This window comes from Berghia stephanieae, chromosome 5, assembly GCF_034508935.2.
Source record: "Berghia stephanieae isolate SIO BIC M18660-M18661 chromosome 5, UCSD_Bste_1.3, whole genome shotgun sequence".
Lineage (NCBI taxonomy): Eukaryota > Metazoa > Mollusca > Gastropoda > Nudibranchia > Aeolidiidae > Berghia > Berghia stephanieae.
In genome coordinates, this window is record NC_088364.1 from 54,196,021 (window position 1) to 54,222,329 (window position 26,309).

The window sequence follows — 26,309 nt, forward strand, 5'->3', positions numbered from 1 at the left end:
GGCGGGGGGGGGGGAAGAGGGGGAGGAGGGGTATAATGGGGTCGGGAAGGGGGGGGGGAAGGGGGGGGGAGGGTTATTTGGCCCTTTGCGTTTTGAGCTTGAATTTGTTAGAGTGTCTGCACATTGTCATTAGTTCTGATCTTTTGTTTAAGGTGCTATTGTTTCTGTAGTTGTGTAATAATTTTTCCAGTTTCTCTGTCAGGCATAAATTGCATTTTCTAGCACCGCATCTGTAGGGGCTGCTTTGCCTGACGACCTCCCAGGTTATTGTTGGTGTTTTATTAGTGTTTATTTGTTCCCAATAGTGCATTGCTAATTTGGTGCTTTTTGCTTTGTTTTCATGTGTTATGGAGGCTTTGTGATTGTTGTATCGTGTTTTGAATGGGGGTTCTGTGCTGCCGATGTATTGTGCTGTGGTGTTATCAGTGGTTATGGTGGCTTTGTAGACTATGGCGCTTTTTTGGCAGTTTCCTTTAAGAGGGCAATTGTCTTTCTTTCTGCAGTTGCAGTTGTCTTTATTTGTATTGATGTTGTTGGGTTCGGATATGATTTGTCTGTTGTGGTTGGTAATGATCTGTTTCATGTTTTGTGCACAGCTGTAGCTTATCTTGACGTTGTTTCTGTTGATTATTTTGTGCAGACGGTGGTTCTTCGGGAAGTGTTTATCAATGAGTGCAAGGAACTGTTTGCCGATATTTGAAGTGATTGCGTTGTTGAACGGCGGGTTGAATAATAATAATAATAATAATAATAATAATACTTTATTGCATCCCAAAAAGGAAATTTTTTGTACAGACGTGTTATAATTTACACAATAAGATAAAAATACAATGGAAATAGGATGTATATATAAAAAAAAGGAGCAGCTCTATAACCAGAGCTGCGCTTTATAATATGAATAATATCAATACTGTAAAATAGTTAAAACTGTCACTATAAATTGAAAATTGAAAAGATTGCAAAAACAAACAAATTAATAAATTAATATTTATATTTTTAAAAAGTAAAAATGAGAAATAATTATATAAAATGATTATTGCTTGTTGTTATAAAGCCTAATACTGGACGGCAGAAAAGATTTTCGGTGTCTTTCTGTTTTCGTTGAAATAGAGAAAGGGCGACCACTTCTTTCTGACATAATAATTGATGGTCTTAGTGGATGATACTGGTCATTTAATATTTTAGTTATTTTATTTATACAAAATTTCTCGTATAAAAGATCTACATCGTCAACATCATTTATATAGCGTTTAATGGATTTTTTAATATTTAAATTTATTTTGTTCCTTTCCACTGCTAAGCAATTGCCTTTTTTGTTTATTGCTTTAGGTCTCTTCCAACACAAATGAGGTTATATGAGAGACCGCTGAAACAAAAAAACAAGCAATCTAACAAAAATAGTACAAATGTAAATCAAAATCATAACCTAAAGATATAAGCTAAATTATAAATAACCAAGAACAAACAGGCAGAAGATTTACAGAAAAAAAAATATCCCCTGTCAAAAATACAATCACAAACCAAAGAAGCAGGATAGGCTAGTAAAGAGAAGAAGAAACGACATCACTATCGGATCGTACACCCATGCGAACATCATAGGTATATGATTCAAGGGTGATGCTCCCATCCAACCACCCGCAAGCAATTGCCTCCCCAAGCTGTTATACAAAATGACAAAACACTTTCGATTACTGCTCTATAAAATAATGTGCAGAGGGTTTTATCTATTCTAAACTGAGAGAGTTTTGATAAAAAATATGTACGTCTGCACATGTTATGCCTAATTATTTTCAAGTGTTCATCCCACTTGAGCCTGTCATCAATCGTTACACCAAGGTATTTGTAGTGAGGAACTCGCTGGACGAATTGGACCTTTAATTTTAATGGTTCTATCGGTTCCTTCACTCTCCTAAAGTCAATCACTAGCTCCTTTGTCTTGCTTATGTTAAGCTCTAGGTGGTGGGCATCACACCAAGACACAAATCTATCAATTTCTTGCCTATAAGCCACTTCGTTGCCATTTATTATGAGGTCTTGAAGAGCGGTGTCATCTGCAAACTTTATTAAAGGTACACTCAGGTTTTGACTTCTACAGTCATTCGTGTATATTGTGAATAATACAGGGGACAATACACAACCTTGAGGAGCACCAGTATTTGTAGTTATACAGGAAGATTTGTTTTGTCCTAATTGAACATATTGTGCTCTCTCTTGAACCATATTATATTCCTTTTTCTGTTTTGTTTTGGTGTTGTGGCGTGTGTTAAATTTTTGTATTTCAGTAATATAATATAAAATATAATATAATATGGTTCAACCCGCCGTTCAACAACGCAATCACCCCCCTTCCCCCCCCCCCCCCTTCCCGACCCCATTATACCCCTCCTCTCCCTCTTCCCCCCCCCCCCCGCCTCCCCACACAACCACATTCCACAACACTATGACACACACATGTACACACCACACACAACACACCTATACGCATACAAACACACACACACACTCATAATATAAGCAATGAGAGCACATCACAACAATGCCAATACACATCAACACTAATCACCACTACACAACGAAACCAAGATCAAGCAATTAGTTTGGAGTAAGAACTTTTCTACGGACATTACTAAGGATTACGCCGACTGAAGACGTGTAAGACACAGAAACGAATCGTCTCGGCCACAAAAAATGTGAGTGACAATTTGCATTCTATATTAGCTCTAACCATCATTATCGAGCACTTTCGTACCTACGAGTACCCACCAACACTCATAAATATATATATATATATATATATATTATATATATATATATATATATATATATATATATATATATATATTTAAGGGGAACTGGCTGGAATTAACGAACGAAACAACGTTGTAGGAGGATATAACCGAATGAGGTGACAATAATAAATAAATAAATATATATACATATATATATAAATATATTTATGAGTGTTGGTGGGTACTTGTAGGTACGAGAGTGCTTGATAATGTTGGTTACAGCATATAAAATGGAAGACCTCAAAACAATTGTATCGGGTAAAAAACGTAAGTGACCTTATTTATTTGTATATATATTATTGACGGATGTCCTGAAGTTCTGACAGTGCTCAATAAATTAACAATTCAGAGCATTATAAAATGAGTAAAATCAACTAATATTTCGTCCAATGTGAGTTGATTTTACTCATTATATATATATATATATATATATATATATATATATATATTTATGAGTGTTGGTGGGTACTCGTAGGTACGAAAGTGCTCGATAATGATGGTTAGAGCTAATATAGAATGCAAATTGTCACTCACATTTTTTGTGGCCGAGACGATTCGTTTCTGTGTCCTACACGTCTTCAGTCGGCGTAATCCATTGTAATGTCCGTAGAAAAGTTCTTACTCCAAACTAAAGTTGTTTCGTTGTATAGTGGTGATTAGTGTGTGTGTGTGTGTGTGTATGCGTATAGGTGTGTTGTGTGTGGTGTGTACATGTCACTATCACACACACATGTACAACCACACACAACACATCTACACGCATACACACACACACACACACTCATAATATAAGCAATGAGAGCACATCACAACAATGCCAATACACATCAACACTAATTACCACTACACAACGAAACAACTTTAGTTTGGAGTAAGAACTTTTCTACCGACATTACAATGGATTACGCAGACTGAAGACGTGTAAGACACAGAAACGAATCGTCTCGGCCACAAAAAATGTGAGTGACAATTTGCATTCTATATTAGCTCTAACCATCATTATCGAGCACTTTCGTACCTACGAGTACCCACCAACACTCATAAATATATATATATATATATATATATATATATATATATATATATAATAATATATATATATATAGAGAGAGAGAGAGAGAGAGAGAGAGAGAGAGAGAGAGAGAGAGAGAGAGAGAGAGAGAGAGAAGAGAGAGAGAGAGAAAGAGAAGAGAGAGAGAGAGAGAGAGAGAGAGAGAGAGAGAGAGAGAGAGAGAGAGAGAGAGAGTAGAGAGTTGATTTTGAGACTTACCAAAAACAGCATCAATGATGTGGACAAAACCGTTAGTCACTCCGATATCTGGCTTGATAACTCTCGCTCTAACATAACCCCCTTCCACCCAAGTGTCTGAGAATAAAGAGAAGGAATAAAATACATTTATGAATATCCTTACTATTAGAGATCTTGCAGCAGTCATTTCCATACATATTTTTAAAAAACGAAGCAGATGAGTTGTTTTGTTATCGTTTTGAAAATGTATTAATTATACCAATAAAATATGCTAGTATCACAAAGGCATAAAACCAAATCAAGACCACACCCAACAATGATAATATATTCCACATTGCCAAAACATGGAATAGTCTGAAATTTAAAACTAAAAATGCCAAAGATATGAATGAATTTTAAAATGCCATTGATAGGGAAAGTTTTGCTTTAAAGTACATATGTGACGGGGTATTCATAAGTCAATAATAATAAGAATGGATGTTTTTATTTGCTTTTATTCTCAATTTTCTTCCATGTTTTTAACTGGTTCTCCCTTTATAATATTTTTAGCTCAAAGAACATGCAATGCGTAATGTCCAATATATTGTTACTTATGTTTTAAAGGCATTTAAGGAACACTTGGCCCACTTTAAAGCCCTATAACTGATATGATGATATGATAATCATTTCCGTCTTACAGTCATTTATGATAAAATTTGCCAATATTTTTATTCAATTAAAAAGGAGATAAAACCCCAAAAACAAAAAACAAAAAAAAAAATACAAAACCATTTGGACTGGTTGCTATTTTTTCCCGATCAAATTTAACAATAATAACTTTCAATGGTTGTAGTGTGTTTTCTTCTTTTTTTTGTGACTGAAACCATAAAAGTCAATATTTCAACTTAGAAGAATAGATCTATAACCAAATTGGTTAAAATTTGAATAGAAGATAAAAATCAAAATCTCATCTCATTCCAACAATGAATGTCAATGATTCAGAAGAAATCTGCAAGAATGGCGGATTCTAGAAGTGCACACAAAAAAAAATCATTTTTTTACCCGTCACTGCCCAATAAGACTTAAACTCTTATAAAGGGCTGATAGTACGACAGTCCACTCCGGATAATTGTAACATTTCCCAAGAAACAGAATTAATTCTATATAAAAGTCACTGGTTAATCGCAACAAACTTCGGTTAATCGAAACAAATTTTCGACTTCAAAAATGGCAAATTCAAGTAATCAATCAAACAAAATCTCATGATTAACTTTCATCATGGGTGAAGAGTTAAAAAGAATCAAGAGTGGGTGGGTTTAATGCTACAGTAGTGTGTCACCAACCTATTTGAGACAAAACAAAAGAGGGCGGGGCTTTGCAATATGGGTTTGTGCAGTCACCTGTGACCATTAGATAGGAGGCAAGGGAGCTGAGTGACAAGTAGACAAGGAACAATGTCACCAATCTATTTGACACAAAAGAGGGCAGAGCTTTGCAGTATGGGTTTGTGAGGTCATCCGTGACCATTAGATAGCAGGCAAGTTGGCTGGGCATAGTCTAGACAACAGGTAGACAATGACAGTTATAAGGAGAGACTGAGTGACATCCTTTGTTTTAGGACTGACAACTGTGACCAATGCGTTTGGTGTGAGCTTGTTGTGTCTTATCACAGCTAATCTCTTTGAATCTTCGAAATGTTGAGAATGAAAGAGTGAAAGTTAATCCTATCTGAATAAAATGTCGGCTTGCACCAACGCTGCTTTTGCTTTTCAAAATCTATACAGTACTGCCATATACGGCTTTTATTTCAATCAAATTGCTCAGTCTGTGATGAACAAAAGAACAATGCTTTCAATAACCTTGTTTGTGAAACTGATAAGTGGTCAAATCAAAATTGCTATAAAAACTTCCAACAAGCGGCAGTATCCCAGCATTTTGTCCAAAGATACCGCAGCTTGGAGATGAAAAAAAAACGAAGACTGAGAAACCATGGCTTCCCCTAACAAAAGGAACAATATCATGTTACAGAAAAAACTTCAAATCATCAAGTTCAATTCATTCCTTAAACCAACTCAGACAGAACTTGCCAAAAAACACGGCATCTCTAAAAGTAAGATTTCAAGACTATTGAAAAACAGTGACAGCATTGAAAAGAGTGCCAGCACATCATCAAATCTATATCGCAAAAGACAACGAGTTGGTCAACTCAGTAATGTTGAGAATGCCCTAGCTATGTGGATGGGCAATAAGCTTGAACAAGGTGCCAGGCTATCGGGTGATTTGATAAAACAAAAAGCGGCATCACTTGCTGGAACTGCTGGAAAAGAAATTAATCCAAGTGATGAGTGTCAAGATGGAAGGAGCGCCATAGTGTTGTGTTTAAGAGAGAGCATGGCAAAAAAAAAAGAAATGTGAACAGTGCAAGCGCCTCACAGTGGAGTGAACTCTACATTCAAAATTTGATTCAGGAATACGGCGAAGACAACATCTTTAATGTCGAAGAAACTTTATTTTCGTGGGTTCCCTGAATGTGGCCACTGCTTCAAGAATACTGAACTGAGCAGAGGAAAGAAAGCCAAGAGAAAGGATAACTGTCCTCTTATGTGCCAACATGAGTGGAAATGACAAGCTACCCCTTCTTGTTATTGGCAAAAGTCGACAACCAAGATGCTTTCCAAGAGATCCAACGAGATTACCAGTGAGCTATGAACATTCTTCAAATGCCTGGATGACTTCCACAATTTTTACAAAATGGTTGGAAAAATGGGACAGGCAATTAGGCAGTCGTAAAATTGTTTTGCTTCTTGATAATTGCACTGCTCATCCTAAAGGCGTCTTTTGGAAAAACACTGGGCAGAGTGGGAGGAGGGGAAGACAGCAATTTCGAATGATATCACATGTAAAATAACAACAACAAAAACAAAACTAAAACAAAAACAAACAAACAAAAAAAAAAAGGTAATCATTCCCCCCCCCCCCCACGACAAATATACTAAAATCAAATACATATATAAAAAAGATATGATTTATATAAAAACAGATTTTCATGGACTAAATTAAAGGCTGCAACTAGCATTATTATAATAATTTTATATGTGATCCATTGTATCAAAAACGTCATTTTCAGGAATGGAAGTTGGACATCTTTTAATATACCTCTAACACGGAATGAAATTGGTCACTTCTTTTGGGGGTGTCCAAATTGTCAAAGACCCAGTCAGGCTCAGTTTGTCGCAGGCTCCAGATTAGCCTAAATAGGCCTTGGGTAATTTCTTTGCCTTCCTTTGTTAGACTTTAAATCTGATGTACAAAATTATGTACAATTACTTAAGTTTCATGTTGTCCTGCATATAAGAGATTAAGATAACAGTTTATTTGTCTATAATATTTTTGAATGCCTACAATAATTTGGGCCCTTCAATTTACTCTTCTCATAATGTCCTGCTGCAATGAACATGTTTTTCATACATACTGGGTTGATCTGTATACAAACTTATAAAAGAAGCGCAATTATGTCTTGAAAAAAGACTCATGAAGAAGATCGCTTTGTTATTTCATTTAAGTATTAAGTTTCTACCACCGAACACAACAAGTTTAATTCAACCTATGGACCAAGGTGTGATTAAAAACTGGAAGGGTCACTACCGAAGCTGTTTCAATGCCAAGATTTTAGCTCACTTGGATGCTGATAGCGCAGCAGATGCCCTAACATTTGCAAGAACATTTTCTTTGCTGGATGCAGTTTATCTTTCCAGACAGGCATGGGCAAATGTGAAACATACAACAATCTCAAACTGCTTCAAAAAGGCAGGATTTGGATCTCAAGTGGCTTCTTGTGAAGAGAGGACAAATAACATTGAAATTCCAGAAAATGTCACAGACGAGCGTTTCAACGAATTTGTCGACTTGGATAACGATTTGGAGACGACAGGGGAGCTATTAAATGAAGAGCTCTTATGAGCTGTGCAGTAAGCTAAACATCAGTGGCTTGAAGAGGAGGATGCCAACGATGAAAGTGAACCTTTGTCAAATAAAGAAAAGCTAGAACTCGTGAAACATCTACATCACCTCATTAAAGAAGACTCTTTAACAGATTTGCTTCCTTCATTAGAAACTATTGAGCAACTCATTTATAAACATCTGGCCTCAGCAAGAAAACAGACAACCCTTGATGTCTTCTTAGGAAAATGAGTGTGATCAAACGCAAAGGAAAACTATGGAATGTACAACCATAAAAAGAAAAAAGCCCCACAAAAAACAAAAATAACCAAATATAAAAAACAAAAAACAAAAAAAACACCAAAAAAACCCCCCAAAAAACAAACAATAACAAAAACCCACAAACATTTTAATGAGGCCATGGACGGTCCCAAACCCATGTAAACTCAGAGGGAAAATGTTGCAATAGTGGACAGAAAACTCAACTTCGGTTAATCGCAACATTTTTGCTGACCCCAAGGTGTTGCGATTATCCGGAGTGGACTGTAATTGAAACCACATACCATTGCCTTCACTGTAAACCTTTATCCTTCTACCATTGTACCGAGACTCCATTTGAAGCATAGACCTGTATCCCCTGTTATAGCTTGTCAAAGAAAATGGTGTCCCTGGTCGGAGCAAACTGAGCTCAAGAACCTATTGATCAAAAGTTTTACTTGTTGGTCAGTTCTAAATTCTCAAAAGACAAGTAAAAAGGACATCAAATAAAGAGAAGCTATTATAATGATAAATATAAACATAGAAGGAAAATTTTACGGTTTAGATCATTCACTACAGTAATAGAAAAATAATACTAAACTTCAAAAAGGGGGCCATTGTCAAAACACACTATCCATAAATACACAAAATGAGTCGATGCAGAAAAAGTGAAAATTATCATAATAAAGTTTCAAAAACTCCTTGTTCGTTTCAGTGTTTAATTAAATCATATTCCATCCTACAGTCTCCCATGTTCACTCTCAAAATAAACTTGTTTTTTTACATGAAGAGAAACTATTCTTATTATTAAATCTTGTTTCATGTTTAGAATGAAATGATCTTGAATAAGTTAATGTTTACCACAACAAATAGATTTTTTTTTAAATTGTAAACTAACCCTATTTATAAGGCTTTGATTCCGCTGGTAGTTTTCATACACATTGGTTATAGCAAACATAGCATTGTTGGTCGGAACAAATACTGTGACACCACTAGGGGCTGACAACGCATTCTGAAGATCTTTCCTAGCAGAGTTGATAATACCTTCAAATGTACTGAAATTGAGATCACAGTTAAAATTGAACATAATAAAGAATAATTCCACATAAAGGGAATCTAAAATGCAATACAATACAATCTAGCATACCCGTGTGAACTTCATTGTAACTTTAATCAGATAAACAGGACAGAAATCAAGCTGTTTTCATAATTTAAAATGTTCAGTTCAGTTTTTTCATTTAATTGTCAATTTACAATGATATGACAGACGTAATGCTATATAATTTATATTTGCATTTCAACACCATAAAAAAAATTATAAATAGCAAAGATAAAAGATGATTCCAAATTGAAACCTTTATACCAATAATGCTTACTTGGTAGTTGTATCAGTTTGAATTTCTTCAATGGCTGTCTTGAATACAAATCCTAAAACCTGATCAATTTGATGTACCACTCCATTTCGAACTGTAATATTGGCAGGTGAAATGCGAGCAGTCACTGTGCCACCTCCACTGTGAGCTCCGGTGATATACACTGGGCAGGGTGGGAGGAGGGGAAGACAGCAATTGCGAATGATATCACATGTAAAATAACAACAACAACAACAACGATAATCATTTCCCCCATCCCCGCCCCCACGAACAAATATATTAAAATCTAATACATATATAAAAAAGATATGATTTATATAAAAACGGATTTTCATGGACTAAATTAAAGGCTGCAACTAACATTATTATAATAATTTTATATGTGATCCATTGTATCAAAAAATGTCATTTTCAGGAGTGGAAGTTGGACATCTTTTAATATAACCTCTAACACGGAATGAAATTGGTCACTTCTTTTGGGGGTGTCCAAATTGTCAAAGACCCAGTCAGGCTCCGTTTGTCACAGGCTCCAGATTAGCCCAAATAGGCCTGGGATAATTTCTTTGCCTTCCTTTGTTAGACTTTTAATCTGATGTACAAAATTATGTACAATTACTTAAGTTTTATGTTGTCCTGCATATAAGAGATTAAAATAACAGTTTATTTGTCTATAATATTTTTGAATGCCTACATCAATTTGGGCCCTTCAATTTACTCTTCTCATAATGTCCTGCTGCAATGAACATGTTTTTCACACATACTGGGTTGATCTGTATACAAACTTATAAAAGAAGCGCAATTAATTATGTCTTGAAAGAAGACTCATGAAGAAGATCGCTTTGTTATTTCATTTAAGTATTTGAGTATTGATGACAGTAATAATCACAGCACTTTAATATTGTAGTTGTAACTTAAGTTTTTTATTCTCCACCATCAAATTGGTGGTGTAAAGATAGTCCCTCTAAAATATTAATTCTGCTTGTGTTGTTCAAAATTTCTTCCTTTTTGTATGGAAATCAAAGCAAATTTCTCTGTAAAATAATGTTCTTTCGTTAAAAATAATTGAAAAATAAATTTCAATTACTACAATAAATCAATCATTCATTTACTCTTTTTGAGAGTGGCAGTGATAACTTCCACCATGCAGGGCCCAGTCGGGGCGGAGTGGGCCTGTGACACATTGGCATGTTTCTCTCCTTTTATAAGTTTGAATGAAATACATGGCATTACAAAATCAGATTTTGACAAAACTCATAAATTCCGCAGAAGCAGCTTGAAAAGTTAAAATAATTTATCAATAATGTAAGAATGAATTGATGATTCAATATAGAGACAGACTGTGTATGTATTGGTATACAAACATGTGTTTTGAATTTTAATGTAAATAGGTTGAAAAACTAATAGCGTAAATTATTTTTACCTGCTTCCTTATTAAAATTCTTCCGAAACACAACCTTTCCTGTTTGCATCTGTGTCAGGAAATGCTCATTGTGATTGACCAGGGAAGTGTACAGAACTTTGCCAGGAACTATGTGAAGTGTCACAATCTGCAGGAAGAGATATACTAGTTAAACAAAGAATGGTAGCTTGCTTCTTCCTAAAGCCTGGAATGGTTAAAACACCATTAAAAGGTAAATGTCAAAGGCTTCAATGAACTATAGTCTTTTTAATTTTAAACTTTTCTGGAAAAATAAAAATCAAACAGCATTAAATAAATGGTCCAATAAATGGTAAATCAAATGATAGCTTTAAGTATTGATAAAGTTATGACAGATTAGATGTTAAGTGCTTGCGATCAAATAAATATTGAAAAAGGAAAATATTAATGTAAGCATATAACAACATTCACTATTTATTTTACATACTCTTATTGAGCTTTATATAGCTCAATATCCACTAAATGTGCTCAAAGCGCTTTACAAGGGATCCCTGGTCAACAGCAACATTTAACATGTAGGACGAGACATGATGCCTGTTAGGCGATATCACAATTTTTCTGACAAAGACAACACTCTTAACGGCCAGGTACTCATTTTACACCTGAGTACGGTGAGAAAATGTGAGTAAAGAGCCTTTTCCAAGGACTCAACTATGCGCCGAATGCGAGGCTCGAACCCAGGACCTTCCGATCTGAAAGCGAGTGCCATACCACTAGACCACATAGCCGCACAAATCACAATTTTAAATATTCAATTAAAAAGAAAACAACCCAAAATACTATGGTAAAGCAAATACTCACCTCTAGTAACTTTTGAGGGTTTCCAATCAGCTCCTGTAATTTCTGAGCAGGGATCTCATTCATGGCTTGGTCTGTAGGCATGAAGAATGTCACCTGGTCACCCATGAGGACGCGTCGAACTTGGGTGGAATAGTTGATGTCAGAATCTTGTGTAAGAGATCTGCTTAATGGCAACATCAGCTCGGTATAAAATTTATATCTGAAAAAAAAAAAAATACATTTCCACTCGAATGATATACTCTCTCTCTCTCTCTCTCTCTCTCTCTCTCTCTCTCTCTCTCTCTCTCTCTCTCTCTCTCTCTCTAACACATACCCACACACAAACAGGCACAAACAAATCGAAATCATACAAGCTACTATGAGAGACAGCACTCTCATCAATAGAGCCAACAAAAGCCATCGTATATCTCTCTCTTGTTACAAAAATCATACTAACGAAAGAGTGAAAATGGAGAGGCTTCGTATGGGAACAAAACAGACAATGGACGTTTCGGGTATAAACCCTTCGTCATCACAACAATACCCAAATAAATGTGGAAAACAAATAAAATAAAATGCAAAATAACTTGTATCATCTGTACTCAATGGTGGTTGCAATATGAATGAAACGTTAGCGTGGCGTGGGTAGTGGGTCCCACGGGAGTAATTGGATTGATAAGAAAAGGTCAGCGTCTGAGGGAACAGAACCTACCAGAAAATAATGGAAGATAAAAGACATATTAATAGTAGTAGTAGTAGTAGTAGTAGTAGTAGTAGTAGTAGTAGTAGTAGTAGTAGTAGTAGTAGTAGTAGTAGTAGTAGTAGTAGTAGTAGTAGCCTCTCCATTTTCACTCTTTCGGTAGTATTTTCACGATCACCGGCAGCCCTACCGTTTTCTACAAAAATCATACATACTTATAAATGTACTTAGTCAATTAACTTCGTATTTCTGATCCTATTCTTGATGCAATCTTGATATTTGATCATAAAATATAAGTATACAATGTTGGAATAAGTTGTAGAAGACATGCATTGTGGGGGAATGCGGGGAAGATTGGGGACATTGAGAAAAACAGCAACCAAGACTAGCAATAAACCGAAAACTTCAAGGAAAGAGGTAGGAGGCAGACTCTTCAAGTGAGACTATGAGAAGGACAACAACAATGAGCTGTATACCAGATAAGAGAAGAGTGCTATGGACTAGAGTCTATGGTGATCTATACACCAGAATATGTGGAGAACATTATTCCATATAGAATAATACTAATCAATATTCTGACTTACTGAGTCTGTTTAGGATTGACACCATCAGCATATGAAATGGCATTACTCTGTAATGGCATATCAAGGACACGATCAATAATGTGGATGATGTGGTGACCTGCTTTGATGTTGGCTTTAGTTATCATTGCTCCATTAACAAAGTAACGGGTCGTTCCTGGCGTCCCACTAGCTACATTCTGTTTTAGTTTTGGATGTAAACAAAAACAATTGACAAAATTCCAATGGTTGCATCCTAATATCTGTATATTACTATTTACAGATGAGGCATTGTTCAGAAGTTTTTTTGTTTTTTTTTTTAATTTAATGGCATGCTCACTAAAATTGTGCTAAGAAATTATCATCTAATGAGATGACTCAAAGATGCCTTATGTGCCCCATGGCTTGATGAGGATTAGCAAGTAAGTAAGATGACTCAATAGTAGGTCTAAGATACGAAACCAACTAGATGAAAACTAATCCATAAGATATTGATAATCGTCCACAAGAATTTCAAGGCATGACGAAACCAATTCTTTACTACATTTACAAACAAAACACAATAGCCTGAACTCGATTTCTTTTAAAAGGCAATGAAGGCAGGTGAAATGGAAGTGATGTCTTTTCCACTTTTATTAGTGTATAAAAAAGACAAGTTTTTATTTCAATTGTCTTTTGTCTAATCATTAAAAAGGCAGCGAAAAAGAAAAGAATTGCAATCACAAGTTCTACTTCAAATGAAAGAAGACAATAATTTTTTTTTGTAAAATCGTGTTAAAATATGAATTGTAATATTGCAATAGATTTCAAATAAAATAATTTAAAAAAGGAAAAATAACACTATGCAGAATACATTGAGTTGGTTTGCATAAATTTTTATCATTATCAGAGGCTATTCATTAAAATAAATAAATAAATAAATAAATAAATGAGAGGCTTGCCTATGAATGTGATCACTCTCATTCTGTTTTGATGTGGTTTATAACCGCATGTTTCCTAATAGAGACTTTCTTATGCAATCTAATTTACCTATTTGATCCTTTGAAAATTACTTTTGTTGCTTTGCTTGACAATAAATATATTGATTTTTCTTATAAGTGGAACAAACAAAATTAATCTTGTTTGAAATTAATTGAATGCGTTTTGTAATTAAATAAACCAGGACAAAACCTTACCCCAGATAAAAGTTGCCGTTTGTTCAGGAAAAGATAGCCTCCGTTGTTGAGCTCCGAGAGGTATGGTCGCGCATCAGAGAAAGATGATGTTTCAATTTCTTGGTCCACTGGATAAAAGCATCAAATATATTGTAACCATGTGAGCTTGCATTACATTGACACTGAATATTAATTTAATATCCCAAAATGAACATCCAAAAATGTTTCCATTAGGGTAGGAAAGTTATTTAATTCATGTATACAACTGTAGTTGTGGCCATCATGATGTAGGATAGAGAGTAATTAAGTATACAATGCTGAAGTACCATGTTATGCCTGCTGTTGAGTGAGTATTCATTAAAAGCATGTAAGAACATTTTTCTTTTGTCATTAAAAATTACGAACGCCCCTTTAGTGTATTTTCTTGCAGAGATATTTGTAAACGAAAATTTGTAAACATTTGTTTTGGAATACCTCAAGATCAAAAATGATACCTAACAAGTGACTTACACTGTACAAAATGGAAATGTTGTTCCCTGTGGCTTGAAAGGGGAATTAATAAAATTAAATTAAATTCTGATAAAAATAATGGTGATAAAAAATATCCTTCATGGATTCTTGATATTATAAAAAAAAAAATGAAACCACACTGTAACATCTTCCAACCAACCCTTTACAAGTCAAGAATAAAAATGGCACTAATCAATGTATCATTATTAGGCCTGCCTTCTTGAAAACTTAAAAATTCATAATTTTTAGGAGATGCATAACTACAGGTATTGATGGCTAATACTAATATCCTAAACAGGGATATGATAATACTCATGGGGGATATGAATGCAAAGGTTGGAAGCACCAATGTAGATAGAGAGCATGAAATGGGAAAGCATGGCATCAGCCAGATGAATGAGAATGGAGAACTTTTGGCCTACTTTTGTACCAAAAACACCCTTGTGATTGGTGGCACACTTTATCCACACAAATGTTGCCATAAAGCTACATGGGTGTCTCCAGATCATCAGACAGAAAACCAAATAGACCATGTCATGGCGAGACAACGGTGCAGAAGCTCATTACTATACATATGAGCTAGACGAGGCGCAGACATCTGTTCAGAACTCCACCTTGTTGTTGTAAAGATTGTGATGCAGCTGTCAACAAGAAAAAATTAGTCAAAACCCTATAGCAAAATATGATATCAACAAGCTGAAGCAACCAGACATTAAAGAAACATTCAAGATTTCACTCCAAAACCTCTTTGAAGTGCTTCAAACACAGCAGCCCGAGGAAACATACAGATGGACAACTCTGAAAGAGCTCATCACATGGACATGTGAAGAGAGGAGACATGGCAGAAATTAGAAGAAAGGAGAAGGACGAAACATGCAATGAACAATACGAAAACTAGATGACAGTTACCAGATACACTACAGTGACCAATGATGTGAAGAAACAGCTGCAAGCAGACGAACAGGTCTACATAAATGAAATTGCTGATAAAGCAGAGAAGCTGTGGGCAAAGGAAATCTCAAGAACCTCTACGTCACCACCAGATTGTTGAGCAGTCGTAGAAACAACCCAAAAAGACCTGTCAAAGACAGGAAACTAATCACATCAATAGAAGAGCAACTCGAACGATGGAAAGAACACTTCCATGAAGTGCTTAACAGACCACACCCAGCACTAAGAACTCAGCTGAACCCTGGAGATTCCCTCAATATCAATACAGGTGAAATCACAAAGACGGAGATCCGAAGGGCACTTGGTAGTCTGAAAAATAGACAAGCTGCTGGGATAGATAACATCCCTGCTGAAGCCTTGAAAGAAGGAGGAAATACAATCGTCGACCAGCTCCACCACCTGTTTAACTTGATCTGGACAAATAAGGAAATACCATCTGATTGGAAGAAGGGCCTGCTAGTAAAATTTCCCAAACATGGCGATCTCTCCCAGTGTGGAAAGTGGCAAGGGATCACCTTGTCACCTTGCACAGACCAAATTGCAACACTGAGAATCATTGTAGAGCAGTCTATTGAATGGCAATCATCCCTGTATGTATGCTTTATAGAATTTGAGAAAGTGTTTGACAACGTTGAAAAATTAAGTCTCTGGAGCATCCTACTCCATTACGGGGTGCCAGATAAGTTTGTAAACATCAAAAAACGACTTTATGATGAGTTCTCTTGCTAAGTCATCCACAATGGTCGACTCTCAGGAGTTAGGCAAGGCTGTTTGCTATCTCCACTTTCATTTCTTGTGGTATTGGAGTAGGTGATGAAGACAGCATATAGCAACTCCAACAATGGCATTCAATGGACATTCTCAAAAAGACTTAAAGACCTTGAATTTGCAGATGGCCTAGCCATCCTCTCACACAGGCTACAGGACATGCGGAACAAAGTCACAGCCCTGGAAGAAACAGCTTAGAGGGTTGGTCTCAAGATCAGTGAAGAGAAGGCAAAACTACTGTGCATAACTGTCAAACAAGAATCCCAAATCACCATCTCTGGTACAGCAATAGGATGACGGAGAATTTACATACCTCAGCAGCAAAATCAGTCAGTCAGATGGAACTGATGAAAATATCATTGTAAGAATCAAGAAAGCGCACCAAGCCTTTGCAATATTGAAACCAAAATGGAAAGCTTCCAGAATCTCCACAAACACCAAACTTAAGAGACTTGGTGAACAACCTTGACCACATCAACCAAGATACAAACTTTTGTCAATTGCTGTCTTTTGCAAATTCTCGAGTTAAAATGTTTTGACAAGTTGTCAAACACTGATCTTTGGACAAGAACAACCCAAGAGCAAATGGAAGTCCAGGTCAGGATAGAAAGTGGCGATGGGTTGGCCATACCCTTCAGAAGGAGCCCTGTAACATTACCAAGCAGACTCTCAAATGGAACCCTCAGGGCAAACGTGGTCGTCAAAAACAGACCTGGAGGAGGAGCCTTCACCAAGATTTGTGCGTCTCCAATCTTACATGGCATGAGGTAAAGGTCTGTGTCAAGTACAGAAGACGATGGAATAGTGCTGTTGAGACCCTATGCATCGCCAGGAGACAAAGAGGCATAAGTCAGGTCAAAGTCAATTTTTAGGATTAAGAAACATATACTCACTATAATAAACTTTATAAATCAACAATCTACCCTCACAAAAATTATATAACACTTCGAAATCCATAAAATTCTGTAGTCTGGCATCAACTCTCATTTTCAATAAGTTTTAATGACTTAGAGATGCTCATGAGGTTCTGAAACCTTAGCCGAAATTTCATAATTCTACGAATTTATCGTGCGTTACAGTAGGCATGTCTGCATTGTGCTTCATGGATTAATTCTTTTTAACGTACGTGTAAATGATTGAACGTAGTTCCTTGGTCCCCTCTCTGTCTGCTCAAACAAATTGCCCACTCGAGATGAAGGAAGAGCACCATAAGTTGTGTCATTAAACACAAAAATGGTTGCTGCTACAACACCTTTATAGCGCTCCTCCAAATTTGCAGCAATAATGATGGATTTGAACTGAAAAGAATTTTTTTTAAATAGATAACATGCAACGTTGATAAATGAGACATAAATGAGGTCTTGTGTAAAGTTTCAGGAGTTTATTAATCAGAGAGAACATGAATTTTAAAATCTTAATGTTTGTAGCTTTCCGTGTTAATTTGTGCTTCTACTTTAATAATAATGATAATAATAATAATAATAATAATAATAATAATAATAATAATAATAATAATAATAATAATAATAATAGTAATAATAATAACAATAATAATAATAATAATAATAATAATAATAATAATAATAATAATAATAATAATAAAAATAATAAAAATATAAAAAATAATAATAATAATAATAATAATAATAATAATAATAATAATAATAATAATAATAATAATAATAATAATAATGGTAAATAAATAAATTTATTAATTAATAAATAAAAAATCACACCAAAAATCATTTTAAATGGGCTTGAACACAAGTTGATTATATATTTTTCCTTTGTCAGTAAAAAAAAAATCAGCTGGTTAACAGCGACATGCACCAGGACCACTTCTCTCCGAAAGTGCCCATTTAAACGTTCGTTTTTGTTAAGTCAAATCAAATGGTACACTTTTAAAAGATTACACAATACTCTTCATCTTCCTTCGGTTGAAGATTGTATAATAAATCATGAGCAATTTTACATTAATAATCATTATGAATATTTTACCTGTGAGCATCCTAAATTGTCAAGAGAATCGAAAATATTGTTGGATGTTGTAATTTGTGTGTGGGCAACCTTAACTGTAAAAATAAGCAACAGTAACGAAAGAGGAAATGACTGGTAGGAAGCCATTTTGTGTTTACACCTGAGATAGTCTTGACACCCGCGTCGGTTACAAAAATCACGTGACATTTTTACCTGCTCCAGATACTATTTTAAGAATACTAGACGACTACGTGGAATTTGAAATTGGTTTAATTAGATTTAATTAATGTGGAGAGAAACGGGAAGTCTGCAACTTTCAACTTCTAAAAATGATACTTATTGATTTTGTTTATAAGTTGCACTTTTGAAATATCTGAAAGAGCTAAAGCATGAAATAAATAAGCAGGCGTTAGCTTACCATTTTTATGTCAATACTTGATCGATACAAAATTACTCAATACAAAAATGAACACCACGATCACTCCTTTTTAACCAACTATGGCAAAGACACAGTCGTTAACAGATAGGTGGAGTTGTGTAAAAAGCAGAATATTAAACGTAATAAGGGGCAATGCTCCAGCCAACAAAGTACCACACAATGTAGACACAATGGATCGACACTGGAATCAAGGGGATTCTAAGCAAGAGAAAGCGATGGGTCAAACTACCAAAATTATTTCATAACAAATAAAAACGATTGTCCTAAAACAATGCAGACAGGCCCGTCCAACATATCTTGGTCTTACATCATTAGCAATAAATAAATAAATAAATGATTAAATAAATAAAAAGAGAACATGGGTGTTGCACCTGAAAAATAAGAATATATGCAAGACCCGGAGGAAAAAAGACAATATTCTAAACCAACACTCAGTGTTTTCGAATGCATCTGACACGGTCAATGGGCACTCATAGAAGAGACATTCAAACAAATGGATAAAATTATTGTCTCTGAGGGAAATTTCTCATAAATGTAGTTCTATAACCAATACAGGGTCTCAAAGAGGATAAAGCCTCTGCACATAAAGGGACGTTTACTAAATGCAACAAGATCTTTACACAAGAATTAGCCCCTTCTATGTTTTCATCTTCCAAGCATCGAACAGGTAGAAAACAATTTTAAAAGACTGGAGAAACATACAAATATATCACCAGTATTTAGAAAAGGAGATAGAGAAAGAGCTGAAAATATCGACTAGTGTCCCTGACTTCGGTGACTTGCAAACTCTTACTCTTAAAGCATATCATATACAGTCACTTTGAGGAAAAGAACATACTTACCAATGACCAATGTTCAACATGGTTTTTTCCCAAATTTATATTGTGCAAATCACATCTCATCACCACTTGTGCAGACTTTGCTTAGAACATTAATGCAGTTGAACATTGGACTGGAACGGTCGTCTTAGGCGGAGGATAAATTTTAAAATTATAATTTTTGATAAGTAATGCTCCCGGGGATCCTGACCTCCCATAGTGGGCAGGGAGGTACATGCTGTGTCTTCTATCCATCCCCCTATACCCGTTTTCCAATTGTTTCCCGTCATTGTCTTGGAATGGGATTACTGAGTTTTGTCCTGATCCTTGCCTGAGTTCCTTGGCTGGGAGGGAAACAGTCGAATGTATAGTTATAGTTTTGGGAGATGATATTTTTTTCCTTGTAAATCATCTCTCTGTTGTGCATTGTATTATGTTTAGTTTACATATTATATTATATGATTGGTAAACATTTTAGTGTATTCCTCTTAGTTTGGACCTGTGCTTGTGTCTGGATGAGACTTTTAGGTGATCTCAAACTAAGTACTTTGACTGTGTGCTCTTGGAATCTACATCTGTTCCCTATTTGAACCAATTCCTCTTTGTCTTACCTTTTCTTTTGTTCTTTAATTGTAATTCTAGAAATTTTTACTATCCCATTTTCTTCCTTTTTACTGGCGCTGATATGACCTTAATGTGTTGCAAGCGCCGTAAAACCCTTAAAAACAAAAAACAAACGACCAATCAGGCGTTTTACATCGACGGTCAGCTTCTACACCCGCAGAATCGCTCTATTAATTTAAGTTGATATAATAGAGGTCTATTAGAATCTGATGCATAATTTTTTTTTAAAAAAAACGAGTTGTGTAAAAAGCAGAATATTAAACGTAATAAGAGACGATGCTCCAACTAACAAAATACCACACAATGTAGACACAATGGATCGACACTGAACCAATATATACCACAGGACGGGGCCTCTACTAAATGCATCAAGACCTGTTCACAAGCATATTGATCACTGCTTTCGGCTACCAACCCTTCCTCAATGCCTCAATCCGGCAAATGATTTGCCAGCCAGCCAGCCAACCAGCCAGCCAGCGCATCTGACTCACAGCCAATCGCTACGAAACGGTAAGAAGAAAAAAAAAAAGAAAAGAAAAAACACCCAAAAAACAAACAAAAAAAAAAAAACAAAAACAAACATGAATTGAGAAATAAGAAAAAGAGAGGATGAAAATTGACTTACTTATAGTCTTACCTTTATTAATTCAAATGCATTGTTATACATTTGATAAATTATGTGTTAATGTGTTATTGTGTGAGGCTACTTTATTTGATTGAAAGTATTTCTGCTTCAACGATGTGATTAATTACCTATCTTATGAATCTGATCTTCTCTATCTAACGCACCTCTTCTAAAACCACCTACCTTCTTTAAATTAAAACTTTATAACTACAATATGTCGGGTCGCCGTGATCTTAACCCATATCTATATTAGGGTGAAAGAGGCACAGGGGGCTTTTACATCAGTGGGGACTTACTTGACTTTCATTTGCTCTGTCTTAACTTGCCATTCTCCTACTAATCGCAACATCCAGCCTAGTTGGGATCGAACCTGATGAGTTTAAAATATGTACAAGGAATCAGATTCGTCCATGTTAAACTACCCTGTTTTGGGGGCATGTGCCGTCAGACAGTTTTTAAATCAAAGTAAATAATTGTACATCATGTTTAATATTGATGCAGCCCTAGTTCTCATTATAGTTATAATTTCTTCTATCTTCATTTGCTTGTATTTGCAAAAGGCCCCACGGGTCCATGTTCAGGTACAGCCCAATCAAAACGGGGTACAGTCACAGAGTGCTTTGACGAGCGAGTGCATTCAAGACTATTTTTGAAAGTTTCCAAGCATTCAACGGCCGTTATGTCCGAGTGCAGGGCATTCCAGTGAGTTATTGTTGGTGATAAAATAATAATAATTACCTTTATTCATCCTCAAGGGCAAATTTGTCTTTGGGGTCTATTCCAAGGGAAGACTGGAATAACTTAGGCGTCAGCTGCAGTGCAGCGCCGCAAAGTGAGCTAGGGCGAGGTGACTTGCTCAAGACCACACAATGAGGCGGGTAGTCGAACCCGGTACCTTTGGGGTACGAAGCAAAGACCGTACCGATTTGTGTAATGTATATCTTCCGTCGGTTTTTCAATTGTTTCCATTCAAGGAGGACGTGACAAAACCTGGGTCTCTGAATTTGCATCCGGTTGCGAATCTTGCAGCTGCTATTTTTTTTTTACTTTTTCAATCTTGTCTATGTTCTTTTTGTGTGTGTAGGGGTCCCACACAGCGCTGGCATATTCTTCTTCTTCTTCTTCTTCTTCTTCTTCTTCTTCTTCTTCTTCTTCTTCTTCTTCTTCTTCTTCTTCTTCTTCTTCTTCTTCTTCTTCTTCTTCCTTCTTCTTTTCTTTCTTCTTCTTCTCTTTCTTCTTCTTCTTCTTCTTCTTCTTCTTCTTTCTTCTCTTCTTCTTCTTCTTCTTCTTCTTCTTCTTCTTCTTCTTCTTCTTCTCTTCTTCTTTCCTTTCTTCTTCTTCTTTTCTTTCTTCTTCTTCTTTCTTCTTCTTCTTCTCTTCTTCTTCTTCTTCTTCTTCTTCTTCTTCTTTCTTCTTCTTCTTCTCTCTTTCTCTCTTCTTCTTCTTCTTCTTTCTTCTTCTTCTTTTCTTCTTCTTTCCTTCTCTTCTTCTTCTTCTTCTTCTTCTTCTTCTTCTTCTTCTTCTTCTTCTTCTTTCTTCTTCTTCTTTCTTCTTCTCTTCTTCTTCCTTATTTTTTATCTATTATTACTTATTATCATTATTATTATTATAATTATCATTACTACTACTACTACTACTACTACTACTACTACTACTACTACTACTACTACTACTACTACTACTACTACTACTACTACTACTACTACTACTACTACTACTACTACTACTACTACTACTACTACTACTTACAACTCCTATTATTATTATTATTATTATTATTATTATTATTATTATTATTATTATTATTATTATTATTATTATTATTATTTATTATTATTATTATTATTATTATATTTTTATCATTATTATTATTATTATTATAATCATGATGATGATGATGCTGATGATTATGATGATGATGATTATCATCCTTATTATTATCATTATTATGATTATTATGATTATGATGATGATGATGATGATGATGATGATGATGATGATGATGATGATGATGATGATTCTTCTTCTTCTTCTTCTTCTTCTTCTTCTCTTCTCATTATTATTATTATTATTATTATATATTATTATTATTATTATTATATGTATAGTAGTAGTAGTAGTAGTAGTAGTAGTAGTAGTAGTACACACACACACACACACACACACACACACACACACACACACACACACACACATCAACACAGAAACACACTAACACATTCACATGACATCATAATCCATACGACTTGCAACACTAAAACTTGTCCGATTGGCTTTTTATAGTACTAAAGCAGAAAAGCAAGAGGGAAACATTCGTGCGAAGGTTCATCAGTTCTGATCTGATAATAACCTATAGGGCTTGATTGACAATATTTTGCGTAGTTTGAGAGTATTTCTATTATAACAATGGGCCCAAAAGATTTTTCAGAGTTTGTAACGCAGGGTGAGCAATTGGGACACGGTTTCTAGCATAAGAAAAAAACAAAACAAAACGATATGTCACCAGTGGGGCTCGAACCTATGTTCCCGGGATTGACACTTTTTACACAATTTAATTCTCCCGGTAGGATCTTCATTTTACCTAACGCACCAATCACCATAATAGGCACTTCTGAAGAATGATTATTGTTAGATGGGAGAGTTCACTGAGAATGAAAAAAAGAAAACTTTTTTGGTAACAAAACTCAAACGGTTCCGGATCCTTTATTCACATAGTAGTGAAGTCGCCGTCATCAACATGGACGGCAATAAAGACGAAAGTGAACGGTGTATAACAATCGCTTTGAAAGCTATCAGTGTAGGAGATAAAGATAGAGCTAGAAAGTTTTTAGAGAAGGCAACAAGGCTTTTTCCGTCTAAACGAGCACAAGGTAAGTTCTAATTGTTATAATTATATAAATGAATACTCCATGTTAGTTATGATATTGACTGATACTGATAATTTCGATCCAGAATCCAGGCCAGGTTCCAATTCCAGTCCAGGGCGAGAATCATTTTTATTATGGATTTATTATAATCATATCCCACATTTCAGTGCAAGTCTTATATTCTAAATGTAATAAATCAATAAATTATCATAGCAGTTCACAATTCCAACACAGAACAAGGCTCAAGTAAGTGTAAGGCCAAGGCAGTGAACAGTGATGGAACTGGAACACTCTCCCACCAGAAATTTGAGAAATCCAAGATATCACCAACAACAAATTTGATCAACTATTAAACATTTATCTTTTAACTCAATAACACAATAATGGAGAAAGTCACCACGTATAAAATCTGCAGTGATGGGTAATTCACCTCTTTTCCCAGATAAAGACGTTGAACTTGCACTTGCACTTGCACCTGAGCCTGAACTTGAAGTTAAAGTTGAATAAAGCCAATTAAAGCCTTTTATTTATACAGACTATCATAGTTATAGTACTCTGATAGTTTTTCAAGCAATCTTCTTACACTTTTGTCATTTGGCAACCCCATTACAATTCAATATACAAGTACATGTTGTAGTTGTAGAGATAGAAGCAAGTTAACGATTACGTTCCAAACCTACAAGACTGAGGACAGACCTTCGTTTTCCTCCTCGTCTTAGGACAGAGATCTTCTTTTTCTTCCTCATCGATCTTTGTAGGTTGGGAACGTAATGAGAAAGTTGAGGTTGCTTTTTTTCATTATCATAGACGTCTAAGTATAGGCAACCTATCGGCCTACTACTACTACAACTACGAATGGTCTACCAATTAATGACAAATGAATCATTCATTTAGGTAATGAAATTCGTTTTGAATTTATGCAATTTATGCACTCAAAAGTCCTAAAATTCTGGTCACAGCCATTTCACTGCTGGAGTGCCAAATGGACGTTTACCAAAGTACCTATGCCAAGATGTTAGATTATAATGTTTTTCTCTAGCAGTTGTCTATGAAGTAAAGTTGAGAGTGTGCTGTTGCTGTTCTCCAGTCTCCAGGTCTTGGCTTCATGATAGGACTATTTAGATTTGAATTAAAATAGGCGAAATTTAGTTTTTATTGGCAAATTCTTTGCTTCCCAAGTTTTCTAATCATAGGACGGATAATTTGGCGTTTTAAAGTCTTATAATTGAATATACAAACAACTGAGCCAAATTTATCAACAATGTTACTAATTACTAATACTAAGAGGTAAATTCTTAATTACCTCCAGCTCAGTATTTTTAATTTTGATGGGAAAAGATAGATACCCATTCAATTTTTAAAATTTATGCTTTTGGTCTTGTAGGCTTGGTTATCTGGTTGATTTTAAAGCCCAATTGCAGAATAGATCATTTATCTTTTCTTCCATCTGTTTATAACTATGGGCAGGGCAGGGGTTGTCAGAATTTTCTTACATTTAACCTACAAAATCAAACTTTCTTTTTTAATTATTTAAATTCACAATGTATGCTGTAAATGCTCTAAATGGGTAATTTGATCCTGATTTCTATCAAATATTTTATTAACCCAGGTATGCCTAGTGTCCCTGAATTTCCGGGTTTGTCCCGGATATAAAATAATGGCTGTCCCGGAAAATTTTAATATTTACTTTTTGTCCCGGAAATTAAATAGAAATGACCATTATATTCATTACCACCGGGAATTAAGAAGTTAATGCGAACGTGAACTACTGTGACATCATCATCATCATCATCATCCTTATCACCTCTACTACAACCACCACTACCTGGGTGAGGATCCTGACCTCCCTTAGCGGGCAGGAAGGTACATGCTGTGTCTTCTATCCCCCCCCCATACCCGCTTTCCAATTGTTTCCTGTCGTTGTCTTGGTATGAGATTACTTAGTTTTGTCCTGACCCTGGCCGGAGTCCTTGGCTGGGAGGGAAATAGTTGAATGCATAGATATAGTTTTGGGAGATTATATTTTTTTCCTTGTAAATCATCTCTCTGTTATGCATTGTATTATGTTTAGTTTATGTATTATATATGATTTGTAAACATTTGAGTGTATTCCTCTTGGTAGGGACCTGTGCTTGTGTCTGGATGAGACTTTTAGGTGATCTCAGACTGAGTACACTGATAGTGTTCTCTTGGAATCTACATCTGTTTTCTATTTGAACCAATTCTCCTTTGTCTGCCTTATTCTTGGATGCTTTAACTTTAATTGTAATTCTAGACATTTTTACTATCCCATTTTCTTCCTTTTTACTGGTGCTGATATGACCTTAATGTGTTGCAAGTGCTGTATAAACCCTTAAAAAAAAAAAACAACAAAAAAAAAACAACCCACTACTACAACTACAACTACCATCACATCATCAGTATCAACAAACCATATAATTTGGAAATTGGTAAGCTATTCTCTATCACAATGGTTGGAGAAAAATGTCCTCTTTTGTGTGGTTAGTCATT

The 26,309-nt window shown here is 35.3% G+C and overlaps 3 protein-coding genes across 3 annotated transcripts in view; 1 reads left to right on the plus strand and 2 right to left on the minus strand.

Moving 5' to 3' along the window:
* LOC144973216 (fasciclin-1-like) overlaps positions 1 to 18,617 on the minus strand; it is a 36,956-nt gene extending 18,339 nt beyond the window's left edge. The window contains exons 1-10 of the mRNA XM_078915385.1: positions 18,447 to 18,617; positions 17,575 to 17,746; positions 14,241 to 14,347; positions 13,090 to 13,265; positions 11,827 to 12,025; positions 11,008 to 11,134; positions 9,591 to 9,750; positions 9,113 to 9,269; positions 8,520 to 8,652; positions 4,060 to 4,155 (exon numbers count right to left, since the gene is read on the minus strand). Coding sequence (XP_078771511.1) covers positions 4,060 to 4,155; positions 8,520 to 8,652; positions 9,113 to 9,269; positions 9,591 to 9,750; positions 11,008 to 11,134; positions 11,827 to 12,025; positions 13,090 to 13,265; positions 14,241 to 14,347; positions 17,575 to 17,746; positions 18,447 to 18,572 — 1,453 coding nt within the window. The 5' untranslated portion in view covers positions 18,573 to 18,617. The remainder of the gene's footprint in view (positions 1 to 4,059; positions 4,156 to 8,519; positions 8,653 to 9,112; positions 9,270 to 9,590; positions 9,751 to 11,007; positions 11,135 to 11,826; positions 12,026 to 13,089; positions 13,266 to 14,240; positions 14,348 to 17,574; positions 17,747 to 18,446) is intronic.
* Positions 1 to 26,309, minus strand: part of LOC144973219 (uncharacterized) — a 498,849-nt gene that overhangs the window by 92,210 nt on the left and 380,330 nt on the right. The window lies entirely within an intron of this gene.
* The window catches only part of LOC144973206 (dnaJ homolog subfamily B member 12-like), a 19,739-nt gene continuing 17,072 nt past the window's right edge, over positions 23,643 to 26,309 (plus strand). Inside the window, exon 1 of the mRNA XM_078915365.1 lies at positions 23,643 to 23,801. Coding sequence (XP_078771491.1) covers positions 23,669 to 23,801 — 133 coding nt within the window. The 5' untranslated portion in view covers positions 23,643 to 23,668. The remainder of the gene's footprint in view (positions 23,802 to 26,309) is intronic.